At 46.8% G+C, this 15,092-nt stretch overlaps 2 protein-coding genes across 3 annotated transcripts in view; both read right to left on the minus strand.

Moving 5' to 3' along the window:
* LOC119394379 (protein maelstrom homolog) overlaps positions 1-1,637 on the minus strand; it is a 38,754-nt gene extending 37,117 nt beyond the window's left edge. Inside the window, exons 1-4 of the mRNA XM_049416069.1 lie at positions 1,397-1,637; positions 948-1,058; positions 359-452; positions 56-199 (exon numbers count right to left, since the gene is read on the minus strand). Coding sequence (XP_049272026.1) covers positions 56-199; positions 359-452; positions 948-1,058; positions 1,397-1,519 — 472 coding nt within the window. The 5' untranslated portion in view covers positions 1,520-1,637. The remainder of the gene's footprint in view (positions 1-55; positions 200-358; positions 453-947; positions 1,059-1,396) is intronic.
* A 4,976-nt stretch (positions 1,638-6,613) lies between these two features.
* Positions 6,614-15,092, minus strand: part of LOC119394381 (beta-secretase) — a 50,211-nt gene continuing 41,732 nt past the window's right edge. For both annotated transcript variants that reach the window (XM_049415768.1, XM_037661678.2), the window contains 3 exons: positions 13,609-13,684; positions 13,368-13,502; positions 6,614-7,038 (listed from right to left, as the gene is read on the minus strand). In XM_049415768.1, coding sequence (XP_049271725.1) covers positions 6,848-7,038; positions 13,368-13,502; positions 13,609-13,684 — 402 coding nt within the window. In that variant the 3' untranslated portion in view covers positions 6,614-6,847. The remainder of the gene's footprint in view (positions 7,039-13,367; positions 13,503-13,608; positions 13,685-15,092) is intronic.

Here is a 15,092-nt window from a genome sequence, read left to right on the forward strand (position 1 = left end):
ATATCAGAATGGCAATCGACATTCTTGTGAAATCAAAAAGAAGCAAACTTCATACCTGGGTCGATGAACCTGTGATAGGCTCTGATAAAGCCTTGTTCTATAGAATATTCGATGAGGCCAATTTCTAATGGGTAATATATTCCGTTGGCTTCACAGAGGATGTTAGTCGACACGATGTAAAACGGAAACTTCTTTATTTCTAGATGGCAAAAAAAGAAAGGAGCAAGTCATGGAGGGTTAAGCTGCTCAAATTCTAGTCGAGCAAAACAACGATGACAACAAATAGCCGTAACAATGACAAAGCTGCTACTGTAAGCTACACTGGCAGGGCCAAGATTTGTAATAAGACGATGCGTACCATCCACTGTTCCAATATCATCGACGTATCTATGAATGCTGTCTATCATATCTCTACGTTGTCGTACCCGTTCATCCTCTTCTTTCAGGACACTCTGAAAACAATGCACCTGCTTAGTGAACTCAAAACGAATACATCACCTGAGCAAGCAAAACAAGGTATGTCAACACAAAAATCCCACTCTGCTAGAGTGGCAAGATGTCAACTACGTGAACATACACAGCAGCTAGTTAAGATGCTGGGTACAGAGTCGGCAACATGACCATACGTATTCGCACAGCGGCTTCAGCTATCTCCTCCTGAAAGACGGCGACCAAAGTGGCCGACTGACACCTCTACTGAGGTTCGAGTCGCACTGTACAGTACATGCACGCTGAAATTGCTAGCACAACGACGAACAAATGCAGCGCAGTACAGTACAGTACAGCTCGTAACCCCCAGTTCGCGAACAAAGGTTCTCAATGACAAAAAAAAAAAAAAACACTAGCATCGAAAACCTATCTCGTTCAATTGACGGTACTACATGCGAACTAACTTCTCGCATGATGAAATGAGAGAGAAAGAAGAGCATGTCGGCGTGTTTACTCACGGCAATGCTACGCCCATCAGAGGTGAATTTGTTTTCCAGTGATCCCTTTTCCCGTTCTTTGAAGTCGTTCGCCATCGACTCGTAATAAGCTTTTTCCTCTTCTGTCAACGACTGCAAAACAACGTTCAGTTAGAGCTCGTAAAAGCAGCAACGATAGCAGTCAACGGCAGTGCAGTAACCAGGCATTTACGTCAAACGACTTCTCAACACGTACGGGCAGTAGAAAGAACCACAGCAACGCATGACGAAGAACGACGAACCTCCGCGTTCACGTTTCGAAACTGCTCGTGACACAAAAGAACGCGAGGCGTGCTCGCGCCACGCGCGACGTCACTGACAGCGCCGTTGTGTTCGGCGCGTAATAAGCAAAACCTTCGCATACACATTGTAGTCAATGGGACCGAAAGAAAAAAGCAAAATACGCGTGCATGGACAAAGTGCCGGCATACCTTCCACCTTTCGCCCGCTTCTTCTCGGACAGCGTCTAGTGTACACGGCAGGTTGCGTTCCCTACGCTCGTTCTGAAGCTCTCGCATGAGAAAGTAGAAGGGTCCCTTTTTCTTAGGAGCCATCGCGTGATATTACGTGCGCGTGCACCGCGAGCTACTGCAGCACGACAGCGCGTGAATTCCTCTGCAATGCGAATGCCTCGGATTATGAAAAAGATAACGCAATGCCGCTTGTCAGTTGATGATGATGACGACGACGATGATGGCGGCGACCATGGTGATGCCTGGAAAGAGACGCCGCTTCAATTTGGCGTTACTATTTTATTCGCTCGTGGGGACGAAGTCTTCTCGTTGCTACGTTACTGCGTGGTGTTCCTCGCTTCCTCCACGCAGTATTCAGATGCACTGCTCCTTTGTAAAGCGCTTCCTCTTCATGGTAGTACACCGATCAACTCGCATGCTCAGCCGTTTTCAAAATACGGCCCTTGCAGTACTTCTCTCTTTGCTTCGTCTGCTTGGGACTGACGAGCGCTGAAATTCGAACATGCTCAATTGTTTTCCCTGGCTTGCATCTGAACGAAGTAGATCGATCGTTGCCATTTGGCATCGTCCTGGCATCCCCGCTTGAGTGTCACCGCTCCTTGTGTGTGGGAGGAGGCACCTTATGTACGAGCGCAAAAATTAAGAAGTTTCGAACATGGATGAGGCAAGGTTGTCGAAACCTAGACACAATGGCGTGCTCACTAGGGGGGCATGGGGGGGGGGGGGGCAACCCCTCCCCCCCCCGCCCCAAATCATCTGAGGGGGGCGCAAAGTCAGCCCCATACTTTTAGTCAGCGAGACCTGCCCCGTCATTGTTTAAAGAGCTGGGTTATGGCCGCGCATGTTTTTGACGATAATGGCAGCCGAAGGGCCCCGATGTTGCATTCCAAGAAATGTTTACTTCTCATTTTGACTCCCGGAAAGCCAAGGACAAAAGGCAGGCCATTGCGAGAAGCACGTAATCGCTCCATTTTCATTTTACAGCGAAAGCTGTTATGAGATCATTTCACCGGCCGTTTTTGGCGCCGTAGTTGTCCGCCGCCGCCGGTGTCCGTAACCAGTATCGCTCGAAATAAGAAAAAAAGCTAAATAATAAAAAACGCCAGGCGTGCGCTGAAACCGCAGCACAGTCACAGCGAAAGCTGGAAGAGCGGCGTTTCTAGAGCCCGTTAAGCTCTCTTGGGGCTACAATACAAGTACACTAGAAAGATACCCACTACGCCATAAATCACAATTTTTGTGAAGTTGGGAAGCACCTACTAAGCCATTATTTGTCATTCTGCGGAGAAGCGAGACACCAGCTACACGTCTGCAAGGCATTATGTGCACTTTGTTGAAGCGACGACCGATGACGATGAAGAATTATGGCTCAGCCCTTTGTAATGGGTTGGAATCTTTAAACGGCCCACCAGTTATGTAATTTGAATTGGGTGACGCCCGGTCGCTCTTTCCCTCTCCCGTCATGCTGTATAACATACGTTGACGTGGGAGAGAGATGGGGGGGGGGGGTCGAAGAACTGTACTCAGACCCCGAGGAAATGGATCATGCGCTTATGGGCTTCCTTGGCCACCAATACAAGTCCACTTGCGAGGAACCCACTACGCTATAAATCATTGTAATTTTGCTGAGACCCTGAGGAAGTGGATCATGCGCTTATAGGCTTCCTTGGCGACCAATACAAGTGCACTTGCGAGGAACCCACTACGCTATAAATCATTGTAATTTTTGAGAAGTAGGGCAGCAGGCACTGTGCCATTTTTCGTCATTCTACGGAGAGCGTTGGTACCTGCTAAACGCATGTAAGGCATTATGCGCACTTTGTTGATGCTGTGCCTGATGACGATGAAGAATTATGGCAGATCCCTTTGTAATGGGTTGGAAGCATTCAACAACCTTCTCGTTGCGCAATTCGCATTGTGTGACGCCTGGTTACAGAATTCGCATTGGTCGACGCTTGGTGCTTATTTTCCTGTTCTACCATGCTATATTGCATCTGCTAATGTGGTTCTTTCCCGACATGAAGCCTGTATAGGACCTTTTTGCAAAGCAGTTTCAAGCACCGGCAAGGCTCAGAGGTTGAATACTGGGCTCCCACGCAGAGGACCCAGGTTCGAACCTCGTTCCATCCTGGAATTTTTTTCTTATTTCGTTTTTCTTCTTATTTCGAGCGATACTGGTTACGGACACCGGCGGCGGCGGCGGACAACTACGGCGCCAAAAACGGCCGGTGAAATGATCTCATAACAGCTTTCGCTGTAAAAATGCCAGGATGGAACAAGGTTCGAACCCGGGCCCTCTGCGTGGGAGCCCAGTATTCAACCTCTGAGCCATGCCGGTGCTTGAAACCGCTTTGCTAAAAGGTCCTATACAGGCTTCATGTCGGGAAGGAACCACATTAGCATACGCAATATAGCGTGGTAGAAGAGTAAAATAAGCACCAAGCGTCACACAACGCGAATTCTGTAACCAGGCGTCACACAATGCCAACTGTGCAACGAGTAGGTTGTTGAATGCTTCCAACCCATTACAAAGGACCCTGCCATAATTCTTCATCGTCATCAGGCACAGCATCAACAAAATGCGCATAATGCCTTACATGGGTTGAGCAGGTACCAATGCTCTCCGTAGAATGACGAAAAATGGCAGAGTGCCTGCTGCCATACTTCTAAAAAATTACAATGATTTATAGCGTAGTGGGTTCCTCGCAAGTGCACTTGTATTGGTTACCAAGGAAGCCCATATGCGCATGATCCACTTCCTCTGGGTCTCAGTAAAATTACAATGATTTATAGCGTAGTGGGTTCCTCGCAAGGGCACTTGTATTGGTTGCCAAGGAAGCCCATAAGCGCATGATCCATTTCCTCGGGGTCTCAGTAAAGTTCTTCAGCCCCCCCCCCCCCCGTCTCTTTCCCACGTCAACGTATGTTATACAGCATGACAGGAGAGGGAAATAGCGACCGGGCGTCACCCAATGCAAGTTACATAACTGGTGGGCCGTTTAAAGATTCCAACCCATTACAAAGGGCTGAGCCATAATTCTTCGTCGTCATCAGTCGTCGCGTGAACAAAGTGCACATAATGCCTTACAGAGGTGTAGCTGGTGCCTCGCTTCTCCGCAGAATGAAGAATAATGGCTTAGTAGGTGCTTCCAAACTTCACAAAAATTGTGATTTATGGCGTAGTGGGTACCTTTCTAGTGTACTCGTATTGTAGTCCCAAGAGAGCTTAACGGGCTCTAGAAACGCCGCTCTTCCAGCTTTCGCTGTGACTGTGCTGCGGTTTTAGCGCAGGCCTGGTGTTTTTTTCATGTTGCCTTTGGACGAACTCGACCAAACGAAGGTGGGGGGTCGCTAGGATGAAAATCCTGAAACTAAGATATGCACCAACATACCTGCGTGACTTTGGCTGAATTCCCAGAAGATGTGTTATCATGCTGCCTGTAGAACTGCCAGATGGGGGTAGCCTGGTCTGCATTCAGTTCCGTGCGCGATGCCGTTATCAGGGACAAAGAAGGTCTGTTTAGATTGTTCATGACGGATATGCATCTATGCGAGGACAGAGAAGAAAAACTTTATTGAATAAAATGAATGAAAAAAGGATGCTGATATGGGGTTCCTTGTGCAGCTCGTGGGGCTTGGTCCAGGAGTGCACCAGCTGGACCTTAAGCCCCTCATCCACAGGCCATGCCTCCCACTGCCTATTTACTAGAGGTTTTGGGTGATTAGGTGGCTGTTTGTATACATGTGGGAATCTACTTGCCCACTCTCATGTTAAAGAGCATTCACTGCACCACAACCCCTGGTGTTGAGTGTATCCCGAGTACACGTAGAGGTGTATTTGTTCATCTGGAAGCGGCACTGCATCCTTTCATGACCCTGTTTATCGTCCCAATGGGTGAACCACATCTGTCTCTTTGTTCGCATAGTTGGATACAACTTAAGAAGTCTGGAGAGGCCTCACCTAGACGACCAAAGTGTGGCAGCCAATCGCTTCCACGACTACAAAATAGTCCCGCTCATGCACATGGCAATGTTCTCCGAATGCAGGGTCACCGGACGTTCAGCTCATGACGTCAGTCTGCAGTACGCACCCACTGGTGCAGGCTTGTGTGCCTTTGAGGAGGAAAAGCCGCAGACTTCTACAGTTGCATCCGACTATAGTGGCGTGGCAGGATGTTCTGTGGGCGGAGGTAAGTATGACCAATAGTAGCTCAGCATCTTCATTCTTGTGCTAAACTATCAGCCCCAACGTTTCCTCTTAGACCCTTGTGCCCCTTGCACCATTCTATGTAGGGATGGTATGTGAGATCATTTCCCATCATCACTCCACAGACTTCTACAGTTATGCCAGACTGGTTATTTTTCCTTCCCCCATCTCTTCTCCCATAGGTGGAGCCACAGCCTAAATCCATCTGACACTACCCTCATCCTGCTTTCTCTTAATTTTATTTTGCTGTGAAGCAGGACAAATTGTTCCCTGTACATTTTACAGGAAATCCAAAACATTTTGCACTAATGCTGGCTGTCTGCAGACAAGCAGAACAGCTCCTTCAGAAAAATGAATGCATTGGCTCGTATTCGAATTTTGTGTTGTTCCCACTGCTTACCTCTGTGTACGTATGTTGCAGATGCATTAATCACTGTGTGGTCGGCAAAACTGTGCAATGCCCAAACCTAGCCCGGAATAAGGGAACACTGTCTCGTAACCCTATGTTCCACTTTAGCCCGCCCTGTAAAGAGGCCTTTTCCAGTTACAGTAGAACACCCCTTGTATGTTCCTCACTTACACATTTTCCACAGTATAACATTTCTGGCATCTGGTCCCAGCAAACCATCCACAGACACCCATGTATTCAATCCCCTTTCCATACGATACGTTGTGAAGTGTCACTGCACCGGATGTGCCGAGGAGGTGCGTCAATCAGTTTGATGATGTGGACTGCCACAAGGCCATCATAGTGCTCAGAAAGGGTCTGGTTTGGGCAGCGGCACAAAAGAAACGCCAGGCACAGCTGTGTTCAGTGTATGTGTGTTATTATTTAGCAGCACTTTTTCCAGATTTTAACCATATATGTCACTTTATGTTTCCCGGCAAGTGCACTTTTCTTTGCAGTCCCATGAAAAATGTATTAGAGGGGTTGTGCTGTATACATAATGCACAAAATAAACAACACGGTGTGTAACAGACCACCTTTATTGCAGTGTAAATGCATTCCTAGTTACAGTGTAAATGTTAGAAAAATACGTTCGGGTAAAAATTAAGGTTAAAAGCGGCAACAACAAATGACGGTGTGCGAAGATTAAAAGGTTGTAAAAACGCAACTTGCAAACAATAAAAGCTTGGCACCTGCTGGACGAGATTAAGTGCTCGTAAAAAAAAGGAAAAAGCTAAACGGAAATGTACCGTGTCTAAATGTTGATGAGTCCGACACCGTCGGACAATCGCCTGGACCTGCAGAGACGTATCCTACGTCTGAGCCATAACAGTCCCACGATGACGACCGGCAGGGCACACATGAGGCAAATGAAGACGATGATGTAAATGAAAACGGTCCAGGTCTTGGAGCCCATTGTTGGGAGCTCCCAGATGCACGAGTGACCTGAAAAAGACAATCATCAGGTTCATAAGCAAACAAACAATATGCGAAAAAATGACAAACTTAATTACAGTAGACTCTTAATTAAACAGAACTGCTGCTTAAATGGAACAACTGCCCCTAATATGATTGATTTCATACCAGAATGCTGCAACCCAGTTCATCTCTCACTAAAGGGAACTCCTGTTAAACGGAACACATTTTCTTGGTCCCTTCAGGTTCCATTCAATGAGAGTCTACTGGACTCGACTGAGGTTGAATGAAGGCAATGTTGTCATTATAACAACTGATAGCTGACATCAGCCAGTGCTGCTAGTGTAAAAGCAAACATGACAGCTAGCTGAAAAAAGGCCTCTGCTCGAAAGAGAGAGAGAGGTCAAATTCAAGTTAACTTTGGTCAGAAATTATCATCGCTATCATAAGCGCCATCGTACCAAGTTACTCAGTGGAAGACGCCCGAGAATATGTTGCGTTCAAAATTCCATAAGCAGGCCTTCCAGATATGTCTAACTTGCCGCAACCAAGATGGCTGCCTTTCCACTGGTACTCTAGTAGCACTATTAAAACTGCACAATAAATACCTAGACAGTGTGGACAGCAAAGGCTGGAAGGAATGGTGTAACCAACCCGCATGTTAAAGGGATACTGAACGAACATTGGAAAAACTGACGAAAACATCGAAAATCTATTTGGAAGATGCAACTGTTCTGATAAACAGAGTTTATTTCATGTATTTTTGAACATTTGGTTGTATTTTTGGTGGACTGTCAGCGCACGGCGGCTGCACGTGAACGCGAGCCATGACGTCACATTCATCGAGGCATATGCAGGGTGCATGTGTTCCCGTCCTCCTCTCTCCTTTCATCCCACTCTCCCCTTTCCACAAAAGCGCGGATGCTTTACCCCAGCTGGGAGCATTGTTCGCTGCCGGTGCTATTCGTAGTGGTTCTGCGAACCGTAGTGGGAGATAAGCGGGTTGAAAGACGCAGACGACGGCTCGCATTGCTAGCATGCCCCTTTCCAAATAGTAGCGTCACCAAACATAAACTCCTCTAGGTCACAGCGCGGCCACTAGATGAGGCAGTTTGTGAAAAACGCATTAAATTTATTATTTTCCTCTAGTTTCTGCCTGAAATGAAGGTTGTGTCTATCGATTTCAGCACCCAATCTATCAATCTGGCTGAAAACCTTGGCAGCAAAAGTTTCTTTAGTATCCCTTTAACACTAACTAGCTGCTGTTTCTGGGTCACTAAAGTGAAACAATACACTAGTTTAGACTGATAAATTATACTTTGAAAACTCTAGTGCCATTAATTTCACCACCATAATTTTATCAATCGATGACAAAATCAATGGCAAAAGTTTCACTTAAATTTCCCGCTGAAATCTCTTGATGGTGACGTCACGGATTTCAAAGTGCTTTTTCATACTTTTTCGACATTAGCTTAATGAACGGCCGCCTCAAAAGGCAACACATTTCAGTTTTACCTATTAGGAACTACGCAGGCCTTAGCAGACGCCGTCAAAATCTATGACGTCACAGCGACTGCTGTGGGAACTTCAAGGTGCTGTCGCCACCTGCGCTTTCTTTTTGTGCACTTTCTCACGCACCGAGAGACTAGACTTGGTACCGTGAAAGAGTAATTTACTCATTCGAGGAAAATCATTTTTCTCTTTAGTGGCCCCCTTTAAGTCCTCTATATATCTTGGGTAAAATGAGGCATTAGAGAAGTGCACTAGCAGGTTCCACATGTCTGTAGTGCAGGAAAAAAAAAAAAAGCCGACAGCGCTCTTCTCCTTTGCTGTTCAGAACTTCGAACAATCACTTTTGTTAAAGGGGTGGTGCCACCAAATTTGTGGCTTGCGCGTTCTTTGCTGTAAGCATTTCCTATAGCTCCAGGAAGCATGATGCACGCACCAAAATTCATGCATTCTCGCTAAATAATTTATTAACGCCTTTTGATGTGGATAACTTTCGGTTTCGGTTTCTGGGCGCTGAGGTTGGGCAGTGACGAAGTGTAGGAGGCGTGGTCACGTGACCACACATGGCTGTGACGCACTTAGCCAGGAAGTGATCGAAACTCGGCAAGTGATGTAGCAACCGATGTTTTGCCGGTACTATAGTGAATTAGAATATATTCTAGTTCACTACAGCCGGTACGTACGTTGCGGAAGTGGCGGAGGTCCGGAGGACAATCACGTTACTACAGCAGATTTGGTGTGACGTCACTACAACTTTCGTTGCCCATCCTACAGATCTACGTCAGTGTTGGCGTGCTAGCGATGGGTTTCGATCAGGAGAATGGGCATTTAGGTACACTTTGGAAGTGAATTAAAATATATTCTAAACGTTTGCTGTGTCCGACCCTTCGGGTGGAATGTCCTTGCATACAGAGGAAACCCACAACAGGCTTGTTATAGCCTCGAAATTTGATGGCACCACCCCTTTAAGCAATGTCTGGAAAGCTTGCCTTATGTTTTAGCTTTTGAGAAATTTCTTGCCAGCAAAGTTGACCGTCTCAGTTCTCTCTTTTCTTCTTTCTTTATGTAATCTCAACTACAAAAGCCAGTGCTTTTGATTTCATAATTATAAAGTGATATTCTGACTGAACTCAACTGCACATGCTTGCTGACAAGATACAGCTCACTAGGATGGTTCTAAGCTAGAAGAGAATTGTTGCTGCCAACACATAAAAACCTCCGTTTAAAGAAACTTATAATTCAACTAAGTTGTCTTGTTGCCTGAATGACATGGTGCAACCCAGATTTGACTGTTAGATCTGGCCGTGCTAGTAAGGTCAGAAGTTTAAAACTGTCTGTCCATTACTTTCCCCAAGAACACTCGTGCTCAGCAGACACCATCTTATTCACTTCCTGTTCAAAATCTATGTCGCAATTGTATCAGTCCCTCAAATCACATGCGTTGCTTCACACAGATTGCGCTGTGCGGTGATATGCAATTTCTATACTACTGCAGAAATGTGACAGAGTGCCTGAGGATTGCGCACAGCTTTTCAAATCTTACACACACTTTTTCTATACATATATTTTCTATACGTTTGTTGAAAACTGTAAGGGCACATGATATCCCTGTTGCAGACAATATCACATAAGGTCCCTAAGCTACAATACTTACACCCTAGTTACACAGGCATGCTAACCTCAGTTACGACAAGCCTCAGTTAACCGGAGTAAACTACAGTTAGCGCCATCTCCGGTTGGCACATGTTACACGTGAAAAGTTGTCCTTAGAATGGGTCTGTGAAGCAGGCCACATGACATGACACTCAGTTTCACGATTAGAAATACAAACGTTTAGCTGATTTTCATAAGTATACTGGCAAATACAATTTATTTTATTCAAAATAAATCCTTCATTCTTGCACCTGCAGTCCGCGAGCGTATCCCATCAAGTGTTTTGATAATGTCTGGCATAAGTAAGGGCTAGTCTCGCAACTATGGCCGAAGTCACCTTGCGGTCGGTGCGAAAGCCACGACAATCCGTTGCTTGATACATTTGGTATCAACGTGTTTGGTGCGTGGTTTGGTTTGATGGACTGTTGCTCGTGTCAGCGTCTCTGTTGTTGAGAAAGGCCAGATGACTCGCTTTTGGGAAGACATTTCGGCTTCCAATGGAGCCATGCTGCCTTCGACTGCCAACATGAGTGCCGCCATTTTGTTAGTTAGTTTCCAGGAGTACTCAACCCCGAGGTCCAGAAATTGTAATGAAGAGAAATATGCGCACTTTTGCATTGTGAACAAGTTGCCGCAAGAATTTTGCAAGTACGTGCTATAATAAGGAAGTTACAGAGGTTAGAACATCCGTTTCAGCTGGTTTCAAATTTTCGCGCGGCCTCGCCACCCTTCTCAGCCACAGGGAGGGGAAGGCGTAGCCCATCGTCATGACTCTGCCCAATTTGGCAACGTGACAGGACGTCAGCAATTGACGTCATCGGCGAGCTCGATCACTTCCACTTGCTGCGGCCCCTGGTTGTTTATTGTCTACGTTGTCGCACGTGCTCCGTAACTTTACGGGCAGTTTTCGGCTCTTCGGTATTTTTAAACCTTTGTGACAGCTCACAATGCAGCAGGAATGCATGCTTGCTTTCCAAGACGACCAAGGGGCACGAGAGAGAAGAACCCCGCTTGCCGCGCGTGCAATGGGGAAACCAAGCAAGTGCGACCCGTCCGAGCTACCGGAGGTTCCCCTCTCTCCGCTCGATTTGCAGCCGACAAGTGAACAATGCTTCCTCTACGTGTTGCTCATGTCGAAGGCCAAGTTCGTGCAGGTGCTATCTGCGTGGCCGAAACCGCATCACCGCAAGGCCAAGAAACAAGGCGCAGTTTCGTAGCAGTGGGTGGGAACAGGCATAGAGTTTCCTACAATACTTACTAGAGGGAACTCTGGCGCTAGTGTCTATGGGAGCTGCAACGCGACGCTTCAGCCAGCATGGGAATGATGGGTAGTACACAAACTTGTCTAAACTTCGTTCTTTCAGCTCCGTTTGGCTGCGCGTCGCCTGCATCCGCTTTGTCGCAAAACAAAGTTCTGCAAAAGTCAGCAGTTCCACTTCAACACCTTTAACCTTTTTAGGCTCACCAAATCAAACCTGGTCACGAAGTTCACAACGGTCTATTCTTTTATCTGAAACGAACGCCAAAACACAGCAATAAACAAAGCCACAAGTACTTTTGAAGCCACAAGCATGAAGACTAGGCAAATTTGTGTACAACCCATCATTCCCATGGTAGCTGAACAATCGCAGCGTCAGAGTCCCCTCTAGTTAATTTTAGGAAACTCTATGGGAACAGGAACTGGCGTTAACTTGTTGAGGCCTGGTTTAGACCAATCGACGAGCTCAGTGCTACGTCAACTCGCCGATCGCCGAGTTTGCGTCACTGCGCGTGCGAGGAGGATTGGTGAGCCGTAGGAAAGAAGCGCGGGAATTGTTTTTCGAAATGAAGGATCTGCGCGGCGCGCAGCGCTGTAATATTCCCAAAACGTGATTGCCGCGGTCTACTGTACGAATTAGCGAGCTTGTTTGGGGGGTGTAAAAAAAAAAAGTCGCAGCCTGTTTACGGGCCCTTTAAATATTTCCGGGTTGTCGCTCTAAATAAAAGCACTGGTGTTGAGAGCCCTAAAAAGAGGATAGTGGTGTATGGGATTGTATCGAATATGTTTTTAATACCGCTACTTTTAAAAAACACTCTCAGTTTCGATATCGAGGGGGCGGCTTCTAAGTGACGTGTCATCGCAGTGCGATGTCACGGGGAGACAGCAACTCGCGACGTACAAGCAGCAGATCCGTCATCTGCTCGTGGTGCACATAAACAACAACAAGTAAATTATCATCCAGTGACCCAGACAAAGATTTCTGCGATTTAGGCTGCATGCAGGACGCAGAGTTTGCAAACGCCATGGAACTGTGTTGATTCGTCGGAGTAATGTCCATTGTGGTGGGGCTTACTTGCTAATGCTCAGCGACAAAAACTTTAAAATCAAAGTAACATATTTTATATGTTTTATCTGACTCCGGCATCTGGAGAGCGTTAACAGTGCATACCAAGGAAACGAAAAACATCCCTTTTACGATGTCTCAAAAGTGTGTCGGTACTCCTTTAAAATGAGGTGGTCAACCTCAGTACGGAGCAAGCAAGGTTAGGCTTTCTGTCTAACTGGATGTAACTGCAGCTTAAGGGAACTGAGGTTTGCCTTAACCAGAGTCCTTCAATGCTTTGCTGGTCACGAAACTCCTCCGTAACGCTATGGGAAGAGCTTGCTATGTCACTGCAGTTGCCGCGCAGCGGCGCTAGGAGCGTGCCGTGCTTATAAGAGACACCTCATTTAAAAGACAAGAATTGCTCCCCAGTGCACGTCCCTTATAAAGGGGTTCAACCGTAGTTGTTTATAAACAGACTATCAACGCACTTCAGTTTTAATGTTCACCCTTTTTTGTGGTGTAAGTCAGTGGAACATAGTTTGAAGAGCACCACCTTTGCTGTGAACCCTACTCCTAACAAAATGTAAGACTGTGGGAAATTAGTCCAGTAGAACTCCACAAGGTGGAGGAATTTCTTTAGAGATATACAGTCAAACCCGCATATATCGAACCCACAGATAACAAATTATTGCGTATATCGAACAGTTGTGGAATACCCTTGAATGTATTTTTAATATCGAATTACCTATACATACTAGAACTTTGTTGTGATCCCCTTCAGATTCGATACATCCGGGTTTGAATGTAGGAATGCCCTGCTGCTCGTTGGCAAGCTTGCACATTGACAAGAAAAGCCAGTTGCACAAAAACACAAGCAACAACAGAAATTACCGGCATGGTCCTTCTCAGCATACTTGACTATCACGTCGTTCGCATTGCAAAGCAGGGGTGCAAATCCAACGCGCTTGTTGCCCAAATCAAACACCGTGGTCAGCCCTCGGATGATGGTGAAGCCGATCATGATGCCTGAAAAGAAGACACACCGGTGACTATCACTTGTGATGGAGCTGCAGCACCTTTTGGCACGGCTGGGACATAGCAGCTGGAGCACTGGGACCTCGAAAATACTCACCCGACGGTGACTGGGCCACTGCAAGCTTGTAGCAACCGTGGTCACCGCGTTTTAATGTGACCTCTTGAAAGTAAACCTGGGCAATAATAGTGACAAGAAAGGATGCTTTGTGAGCATGACATCTGCCAGTTCCAGGAATCGTGACGATATGGCACTCAGTGTGGGTAAAGGGATCGCACTTTAAGAATACCATATTTTCTGGTTCTGCATGAAGCACAGTGACTGTCGTATTTCCAATAACGAACATCCGCAAGTAGTATGCTTCCCCACATGGCTATCAGTTCCATACTATATAAGACTCCTTCGCCACGTCACACGGCAATGTTGCGGTGAAGCTAACCAAATCAAATGTGTCATTATTGCACATGAATCCCTGCTGCACAAACCATACATTATCTGAAACATCCACTGTGCCAATTTTTAGTCCACTGCTTGCAGTGACCTCCGCATTCAATACTGCGTTTCGCAGCACCAGACAAAACAGTGACATCATGTCGGCATGAATACAGTAAAACCTCGTTAATTCGAAGGCCTCGGGACCGAGAAAAATATCCCAATTAAGCGGGATTCCCAATTATCCGAAACAACGCGAAATCAATGAAATCAGCCAGAAAACGTGATGTACGGAAGTCACACCTTTATTGTGGCAAGTCAGCCTACTTGGAGAAAAATTCCTCCATGCGTGACTGACGCGTTTGGTAGTTCCCAGCACTGAAAGTCATATTTTCCAGCCTGTCAATGAGGCGCAGCATCTCAGCCTCGCCGCCGTTGCACTCGACGAAGCTGCGCACAACACTCAAGGCATCGATGACATCCGCCAAAGGGGGTGCTCGGGAGGGCTCGTCATCGCTGTCAACATTAGAGGCCGAATCGGTCGATCTCGCAGCTATCTCGCTGTCGATGTCGGCGTAACACGTCTGCACTGTGCACTCGACATTTGCGTACTCGGAGAATCCGATTGGAGTGCACTCCTCGTCCGCGTGCAAAGCCTCATATCGAGCGCAGAGAGTCTCCCCTTCTTCATCAAACGGGCAAGTGACAGCGGTGACAGCAAACTCAGCGGAGGTTGCCTCTTCTTTCACAAAACCGGCGTGCTCAAAACACCGTCGAATAACGGTGGCCTCCACCTGCCTCCATGCGTGAACAATGAGGCAAATACCACCGAGGAGGTCAATGTTATACTCCTTTCCGTTGCCATAGCAAAGGAGCATTCGCTTCAACAGATTGTAGCGATATATTTTCCTGGTATGGTGTATGACGCCCTGGTCCATCGGCTGCGATAGCGACGTCGAGTTCGGGGGTAGAAAGACCAGCCTGATTGCCTGCAGGTTCTGAATGTCGCCGTGAGCTGGGCAATTATCGACGACGAACAAAACGCTGCGCCCTGCGGCCGCAAACTTGCGGTCAAGGTGCCGCACGTATTCTTCAAAGAGTGCAGCCGTCATCCAAGCTTTCTTGTTGTTTTTATAGATCAGGTCATCCTT

The sequence above is a fragment of the Rhipicephalus sanguineus genome, chromosome 5 (genome assembly GCF_013339695.2).
Source record: "Rhipicephalus sanguineus isolate Rsan-2018 chromosome 5, BIME_Rsan_1.4, whole genome shotgun sequence".
NCBI lineage: Eukaryota > Metazoa > Arthropoda > Arachnida > Ixodida > Ixodidae > Rhipicephalus > Rhipicephalus sanguineus.